Source organism: Limulus polyphemus, unplaced genomic scaffold (assembly GCF_000517525.1).
Source record: "Limulus polyphemus unplaced genomic scaffold, Limulus_polyphemus-2.1.2 Scaffold371, whole genome shotgun sequence".
In the NCBI taxonomy this organism is placed as follows: Eukaryota; Metazoa; Arthropoda; class Merostomata; order Xiphosura; family Limulidae; genus Limulus; species Limulus polyphemus.
This window is the reverse complement of record NW_013665981.1, coordinates 46,777-56,460: the sequence shown is the minus strand read 5'-3', so window position 1 is coordinate 56,460 and position 9,684 is coordinate 46,777. Positions and strand designations below refer to the sequence as shown.

Sequence of the window (9,684 nt, the reverse complement as noted above, 5' to 3'; positions counted from 1 at the left end):
CAAAACAAACAAATCAAACTGAGTAAAATTAAAAAATAAAGTTACGAAAAGCGTGCAACATATAAAATTTTAGACGCGCTTAAACACAATTAAAAAAAATTAATGATCATTGCATGTGTCTATATTACAAAAAGGAAGGAAATGTATATTTGTGAGAAATTAAAAACTTGATTCATTATAGAACAACGATATATTCAGAATTACATAACTCTTAAATGTAAGACGAATCTCAGTGAAAGCATGATTGGTTTGGGATATTTCTGGTAAGTTACTTATGTTTGTGGCAAAACTGCTAAACTTCTATAAATTTTTGACGTTAACTAAATTATCGATCTAGAAGAGTTGCATTTATTATCATTCTGTTATTATAAACGTTAATATTATGCATTTTTTTTATCCAAACATAAAAGTAATATACGTAGAAGAGTATGATCAATTTCGGTGCAATTTTATTTTATAGTCTCTTTGCTGCAATATTTGTTTCGAAATGGAAGCTTGCGTATATACTGTATCAACATTAAATTAACGTAATAGATGCAAATTAATGTTCACAATGGTTGTCTTCATATTGTGCTCTAGTTTATATGATGTTAATTTTATATGTACGAAAGATACTCGTTTGAGAATATTAGTTTCAACTATATTGTCATAGCATAGTTGGTTGAAATGTGATCTCCAAAACTGAGAAAATTAAGTCATTGCTAATGCAGCTATTTTCAATTTAAAAACGGATTTTGTATCTGCTTATTTCAGAAATATCTCTTTGTTTGTTTTTATTTTGCTTATAGTACTGCAAGATGGTCACTTTATCATTAACACTTCTCCTTGCGATTCTCCTGGAAATCTGTAGAGCTAACGACGTCCTCTATATTCCATCTCCTCCAACCATGGTTGTTCAGCCATCACAACCAGAACAGTTTTATCACGTGGTGCTCACAAAAGGCGAGCCCATTATTCCAGTAACCCTGAAGTGTGAGGCTGAAGGGGATCCACAGCCTCTGTAAGTATACTTTGTTGTAAAGTGTATACTCCTGTTTGTTGTGATTATTATTAATATAGTAATTTCATTTGTCATTCCTAGCTCGGAGTACTAGCAGTGATCTTTCTGCCGTTTAAATGTCCTGAGTGATATAAGTCTTTTATACCTGGTTACCTACAGTCATGGCCAAAATGTTTGCAGAATGTTTTATATTAATGTTATTGTCTACATGCTTAGAGTAGTTATTGAGTAAATGCCTGAGTAGTAACAGAGAAGGTAGCGTATGATCGGACAATCATGTGTGAGTTGTTTTGAGCATTTGTTAATCAAAACACATATACACGCCTGTTTGTATAAAATGGTGTGCTTTTGGTATAATCTTTTTCGAAACAGATCAACGCTTTGTTCAAACAATTTCTCTGTACTTGATGTAGAGTCATGCCTCGTCACGTGCCAGAAGTTTTAGACCGCCAAATTGTTCGACTGTCCAGAAATGGTATGAAACAAATTAACAATGCCAGAACAGTAGGGTACCCCCAGTGTACTGTATCCAGAATCCTGAAACATCATCGAACTACAGAAAACATTGTTTCAGGAAAGTCTACTGATAGGCTCAGAAAACCTACTGCCCAGATGACAGTGTTTTGATCACGTTAACACGTCAAGGACAAAAGCAGTCTTGTAACACCTTATGACAGAAGAAATGGCATGGACATATTCGTTTCAGGATATCAAGAAGAACATTGAACAGGAGACCGATCAAACAAGGTTACTTTGCAAGAAGGGCTATCTGCAAACCAATATTAAACAGAACTCACCGTCACTATGCTACTTAGGAAAGACAGCATGCCAAGTTACAGTTAGGACACTGGCGACATGTCATATTTTCAAATGAGTACTGTTTCCGGCTTGTTAAGGCTGGTGGCAGGACTTGTATTCGTTGTTTGCCTGGAGAACAGATGAGGAAAGACTGTCTTTCCTACAGGAAACACACAAGAGGTGGTGCAGTATATATTTGGGCAGCTATTCATAATAGTGGAAAATCTGCTCTTCATATCCACCAGGGAAACGTCAATGGCGCCTTCTACAGGTATCACACGGTGACGACTTTTCTGCCATATGCTAGGGCAAGGTTTGGCAATAAATTTGTATTCCAGGATGACAATACCACTTCCCACAGTGCACGTATTGTACAGAATTATCTCGACCAGGAGAATGTTGCAAGACTGCCATGACCAGCAAAGTCTCCAGATTATAATCCCATTGAGAACTGTTTGGTAGAACTGAGCCAGAAAACTTCTAAAGACGACCCTAAACCAGCTACTGTAGCTGAGTTTCAACGACTTCTAGTGACTAGTTGGGATGAAATCACGGTGGATTACATCAATAACCTTATTGACAGCATGCCGCGTTGCCTTGCGGAGGTTATTGGAGTACGAGGAGAACCAACCAAGTACTGAATGTTTACTATGAACTGATATAAGGTTACATATACTATTTATAATAACTTGATGTTATATTTTTCCACTATATATGTTTGGTAAGGTTTTATTGTGATAGGTGAAATGCTGAATTGCACATTTTTCTACAGATATATGATAAAATTATTTGCTGTTCTAGTGAATCGTTCATGATGCCCATAGATCCTGTCTCACTATACAAATTACACTGGCCCGGCATCGCCAGGTGGTTAGGACACTCGACTCGCACTCTGCGGGTCGCGGGATCGAATCCCCGTCACACCAAACATGCTCGCCCTTTCAGCCGTGGGGGCGTTATAATGTGACGGTCAATCCCACTATTCGTTGGTAAAAGAGTAGCCCAAGAGTTGGCGGTGGGTGGTGATGACTAGCTGCCTTCCCTCTAGTCTTACACCCCTAAATTAGGGACGGCTAGCGCAGATAGCCCTCGTGTAGCTTTGCGCCAAATTCAAAACAAACAAACAAATTACATATGTAGATATTTAATATAACATGCATTTCTTAGTTTGACAGCGCTAAGTGTATTTGTATTCCATCTTAATAACAATGATCTTATTTGTTACAAAATATGCAAACATTTTGGCCAAGGCTTTATATTTTCTTTTCTGCGATGTAGTGTTTAAGCAGGTATTTTTTGTGAACTAACTTTGAGTTGATGAGAAAAAAAAAGTTTAATTTGTGTTACGACGTTAGTTTTTGATATTTAATTGGCCTTTTTTATTCATGCTCTAGTATAAAAGTAGCTAAGCGATGCAAGTGTGATTTGGTTAGTAAGTTATGACTTAAAATAAGTGTGTTTTCTAAGCTTCTTTTGGTTAGCACAAATCTTATATGGACCGAGTGATAACAATATGAATTGCTATTTGTCCGTACTGGTAATAAAAGATGTTTTATAGCAGGGCCGTAGACAGGGAGGCAAAGTTTACTAATCATCTCAAATGCTCTTTCCTAAAACTCACCAATAGGTACCACTGGACAAAAAATGGAAAACGTTTTGACCTTGACCTCGTAGGAGAAAGAGTGACACAACTTAGAGGAGTAGGTACACTGAATTTCTCCTTTCCTCAAGCTTCGGATGAAGGAAGGTATCAATGTTTTGCAAAGAATACACATGGCGTATCATTATCTAACAGTATTTTCCTAAGGAAATCAGGTAAGACAGTCTTTGGCTGTGTAGATGAAACTTAGCACAAAGAAAAACGTGTAGTCTTGATTACAATTAAACTTACGGCCACAAAACTGATCAAAACTAAACACGTCCTTCCAGCTTGAACCTGTACTAAAATTATAACTTTGTGATGAAAATATAATCTCTATTAAATTTACTTTTATGAATATCGTGTTCAATTTTTTGTAATAGTTTATTTTTGTGAGAGTTTGTGCATGTTAAACAAATATATTTATTTTGAAACAATTATCATTTTATTACAACCATTTCTCTTGTAATAAGTTATTGTTTGTTTTGTTCGTAATTTTTATTTAGTTCGACCATTTTAATAGTTTCTTTCTAGAGGGTTATTTATCGTAGGCTTACTTATATTGCAACCATTATCTTTTCACTCTTAGTTATTATCAAATACAAATATGTCTAAAAATAAAGTTGGTTTCACGTCAAAGTTATGCGCCTAATAGAAATATAGATGATTAAAAAGAATTCCACTCTCCCGTCTTTACAAACGTAGATTCTTAATAAACCATGTTACACAATAATATTTTTATATACTGGAAAGTATATCTATAGTGTAACCGGGGGTTTATTTCAAACGCCAATTCTAGAGGTCGCGACTTCTTTGTGAAAAATGTTTAGAAACGAGGAGGAAGATATATGTGCAGGCTCTTAGAATTGGCATTAACTGCTATGACTGTCATGTTTTAACATTGGATCTAAATATATTTTCAACTGCACAATAGCTGTCGTTTTTCATTAAGGGGCTTGGTTGTGCGGGCAATATAGGGGGCATAAGTCACTACGAAGATGATCTAGCGACGTGAAGTTGCACGTGACAGCACTTCAATATTTCCACACAGCTTTTAAAATTCAAGGACAATCAGTTGTCGAGTGCATATATAGTTTTACCGCATGACTTCTTGGTACGGGGAGGATTCTAGAAATGCGTATTATGTATATAAAATAAAAATCATGGTAACTTTTATATGTCTGTATTTCATAGTGACTGTGTTTGCTATTTTACCGGTACACACCATTACTTGTGTATTATTTAGTGTACGTCGTTTCTAGCATCAAAATTTACAGAAAGTAATTGAAGAGTATTATAAACGTCAGAGTCTAGTGAATGACAGAATTTGTAAATGTCAGTGTCCCAATTTTAATAACGTTCGGCATCTGTTGATCACCGTCCAGCTTCTCTGCCAGATGTATACGCCGTCAGGTAAATATTGTTACGACAGCGGAAGTCACGTGACTATAGTAACACGTCATGAGCTTCTAGAACGTTCGTGTCCCTTCGTGAAGCCTCGAGTGTTTACTAGATATGCGGTATTCTTGTATATAAGACCGCCAAGAAGTGACGGCAGTTGAAATGCAGACAGAGATAGAGACGGACAGTTGGGTCGAGCGCGTGTGTCGTTCGTTGTGAATTATAGCGTGACCGTGGAAATTAAGTGTATTGCAAAGTTGTATTGAGAAAGAATAAACTAGTTTGATTTAAGAAAGGACTTGTATTGGTGAAGTTTTTCGGAAAGAATTTGTACGGAAAATTAACAAATGACCAAGGACTTAACAATATTTTGACCTACAACGGAAATATGGCCAGATATCAATAATCAACAAGTACTCTTAGTTGCTCTAAAAGTGATTAAATTTACTGAGTATTCATTATCATGGAATAATATGTCGGGGAAGGCAAGAGTGTACGCTGAAATTCAGTTTTAGCCTTTAGGGGAGGGGGGCAGTGTCCGAATTTAAAAAAATGACAGTTTAGTTTCTAACTGATACTTATGTCTGTATTTTAATTTAAAATGTATACTATGTTAAATATTTTGGGAGGGAAAATATCGAATCATTTAAGTATTACAAATATCTAATAAATAATACCAAAATTGGGAGATACGACGTTTAATTTTTGTAATAAATAAATATAAAACATTCAAGGAGTTATTCTGTGTTTATATAAGATATATTGTGTTCTTTGTTACATGTGATATATAGTCAAAATAAATAGTGAAAGTTATCTTATCTTGCTTGACCAATTTCCAGTTATATTGATCAACTCTATTTATAGTTAAGCCAAAAGAGGTGGCTGTATTGTATTCGGATGAGTAGTTAGTATATTGACCTCCTCAGAATAATCATGTCAATTAAAATATATATATATATATCAATTTAAAAATATAAACTTCATGTTAATTTCTCATTGTTAAAGTCATGCAAAGATCAATAAATCTGGTTTCGATACGCATGATAGACACAACACAGATAGCCCATTGTGTAGCTTTGTGCTATACAACAAGCAAACAAAATTGATACAAACGTCATGAATAATAAATAATATTAAGTTCTTTATTGTTGTCCAAAATAAAGCAAAAATTGCTTATTTGCTATAAAGGAAAACAAACGCACTGACAAAATAATAATAATAAAACATTTACAATGACGTTCACCAGAAATATAATTATTTTAATTATCTATAGCACACTTGCATTCTCAAAAATATAAAGATGAATACAAAATTTGAGAATGTAAGTATATATTTAAAACAATTTTTTTTCTTTCTTCCAGAATTAAACTTTTTTCCAAAAGAAAAAATAAAAAAGATAGAAGTCAAGGAAGGATCTCCTCTCAGTTTAAATTGTTATCCGCCCAAAGGGCATCCGCAGCCTTACGTGTTTTGGATGATACAGCCCAACAGCGGTGAGCCTCGTAATATCAACAGGTAGTCATTGTAACACTGTATTAGTTTGTTTTCTTGTCATATATAATGATGAAGTTTTCACTTACAAGTAATTTTGACTTTTGTGGGTACTTTTTTGGTCAAGTCACGTGTTACCTTTTATTAGTATAGCATATTTCTTTCATTTCTATTTTATATATATTTGTAGCATCTGTTAATTCTGTTGTTAAATGTATTACTGGAACACTGTTAAGATATAAAAACATTTTTACTTAAGAGTTAGGTCTACTTGCGACTCTAACATATGTATTGGAATACTCATCTCAAAATATTGTTATGATAGCCAACACGATCCCTGGGTGTTCTGGGATCGAACCCTGTAACCCTCATTTACCACGCAAGTACTTTATCAATTAAGCGAAAGAAAAAAGAAAAGAACGTTTCTAATAAGATATCATCATTTATAACGTTATCATCTATTGTTACAGCATGAAATTATTTTCTCTAAAATATTTTTGTAACTCAAAGTTAATTGTAATTATATCTGTGTATGGAAACACATTATGCTAATATATTAATAAATTGACAAACAACGGTTTCAAAGCATCATGTTTTGGTTTATTTTGGAGAAACCTACTACATTTTTCGACAAAAGAAATCCCTATAAATGGTTGTTTGCCAACTTATTATTATTTTTAATTATAAATAAATAATGTTACTTATGTAAATTGATTGTTATAAGATATTGGGTGAAGAGAGTTTTTAAGATATTTCATTTCATTTCCATGGGACATAAGGGTCCGATTGACCATCTATGTTATCCCATATTCTACTACCATCCTGCTCCAAACCTTTTTTTTTCTTCCTATATCCAACCCTGATCTCTAAAATACTCATCCGATCTCCTCTTAAGCATTTTCATTGTTGCAACTACTACAACACCTAAAGACAGTGTATTCCACCTTATAAGAAAAATAGCGTTGTTTTAACTGGAATTATTTCAGAATTTCCTACATCTTCAACTTGTATCCTCTAGTTTTACTACGTTTTTTATGAAAATGTTAGCTGGATTTATGGATTCCAAGCCTTTAATAATATTAAATCCACAATAATACCCTCCCCAACCCTTCTTCTATCCAACAAAAATATGTAAAGAGATTTTAACCTATCTTCGTACTATAAACCCTTAAACCCTGGAATCATCCTGGTAGCTTTTCTCTTAATCCCCTCCAATGATCCAATGTCTTTTATTAACTTAAATAAAATGACCAAACCATTCCAGGTAAGGCCGAACCATTATTTTGCAGAATGAACCGACGACTTCCTTTGACCCATACTCGACATTTCTATGTATACAATGTAATATCCTATTTACTTTATTCAAGCTAACGTACATCGTCTTGAAGAATTTAAAGATTTGGAAATAGCTATGTCCACATTTTTTCCTCACTGACGTCACTCAAAGTTTTCCCAGTTATTGTGATAACCAATGTGCATAACCTTACTTTTATTAAGTGTAAAGGGTATATGCCAGCTGTTTGTCCAAAAAGTAAATTTCATTTGAAAGTGAAAACGTCATTGGTGAACTTGGGCCAACAAGTTAAACTTTGGACAAGTGATAGTATTAATAGCCTATAGCAAATGTTATGTTAGAAATAAACTAATTTGTTATCGTTACGTGGACTGTACTCTTCTGGACTGAACTTAGCATTATTTTCACCAAATAATTCAAAAGAACCCTCTCAACGGAAAACAATGTTACAACAGTATATTAGAAATTTCTGATCAGGAATTTATTTGTTTGTTATTTCTGGAGTGGCTACTAGTATCATGGGTTTTTGTTACAACCTATGTTATAATTTATTTTTGTTTTATTCAATATTTATTGATTACATGTATTACACTTACACACTTCCTTTGTGAATGTAGATATCTATAAATATAATGTTCTGTCTTAATCTTGATTAGGATAAAAAAATACAATCATCTTTCTACTTGTCATATTATTATGATAAATAAACAAGTTTACCGTAATGTTTACTCAACTTATGAGTTGTTATGGTTTTATTCAGACGTGCTATTCAAAATCAGGACTGATACGTGACGCCAAATCATCTTGGGATCAATTTAAAATGTAAACTGAGAAATATATAGTTTTCCAAAACGGCGTGTTCGACCTTTATCCACTAAAGGTTGCGAAACTACGCTTCATCTTCATGACCTCAGTATACGATAAATGTTCATGTTACATACCACTAGCAAAACGTTTTGCTTAGTAAGTGAATAATAACCTAACTATTATATTAACACTCAACAAACTTTAATAATGAATGCACGGTCTTTCGTTCCGATCACAGATCCATCATTGCTGTTATCTGCTGACTTATCATCAAAAGTTGATTCTAGCTTAGTAAAATTGTGACGAGATATTTCAGAACAGAGGCGTCCCTAGCCATTGACATACGGGCCCGTGCCCCAAATCCCCAGTTGTTGTCTCGAAAAAATCAGAATGGAAAACTGTGATCGATATCATACTAAAACACCGAAAATTCCCGGGCACATAAGCGCCGAGCCCCGAATCTTTTTAGCATCTAGCGATCATGAGCGGATTTAACGATTAGCTAAAGCTGACCGGGCCCCTTTATATATATATATATAATATTTTTCGTAAATAAATTTTTAACTCTATTTTATTTTATTTTATTTATTAAGTCTATCAATTTATTGAGCTATATGTTGAAATTATTTGCTTTCGCTTGATTTATAATATTGGTATGAATAGAACCCATCGGGCCTCATTTTTTTAGCTAACTAGGCATTTCGGCTAGCGACGCCTCTGTTTTAGAACAACTTAAATTAGCTAAAACTATGTGTGATTGTAAAAATGTTTAGTTTGTTTGTTATTAATTGTCATAAAAATTTATTAAATTATGAGTCATTGTATGTGAATTACAACTGTAGGAATCCAAGTTTCTGAATAACTCGTGACCCCGTGTCATATTTTGCTGGTAAATTTAACAATGAATGCAGTAACTTTTGTTTTGTTTTTTGCATGCTGTACCAACTTTAAAAACCTAGTTTGTTTGTTTTTTCCTTTAAGATCAATATGTATATATATTAGTATAAATAAATATGCAGTTACAGAATAAGAACTTAACATCATGATATGTAAATTGGCGAAAGTTGTCAGCAACCACAAAACAATGAAGCGAAAATATCTTGAAATGTAATCCGTTGCGTTCTTGAATTGTATTTTAATATATACATCACTAAAGTTAAATGTAGCTTTAAGATCAGGGTCATGTCATATATAGAAATTGAAAGTGTTCACATTCAAACGGACGTTAAAGTTTAGTTTTATAAAGGGTGGATG

General features: G+C 33.7%; 1 protein-coding gene across 3 annotated transcripts in view; it reads left to right on the top strand.

Moving 5' to 3' along the window:
- Window positions 1-9,684, top strand: part of LOC106457768 (neuroglian-like) — a 97,792-nt gene that overhangs the window by 44,044 nt on the left and 44,064 nt on the right. For all 3 annotated transcript variants that reach the window (XM_013917212.2, XM_022383781.1, XM_022383782.1), the window contains exons 3-5: window positions 789-1,000; window positions 3,426-3,613; window positions 6,200-6,353. In XM_013917212.2, coding sequence (XP_013772666.1) covers window positions 798-1,000; window positions 3,426-3,613; window positions 6,200-6,353 — 545 coding nt within the window. In that variant the 5' untranslated portion in view covers window positions 789-797. The remainder of the gene's footprint in view (window positions 1-788; window positions 1,001-3,425; window positions 3,614-6,199; window positions 6,354-9,684) is intronic.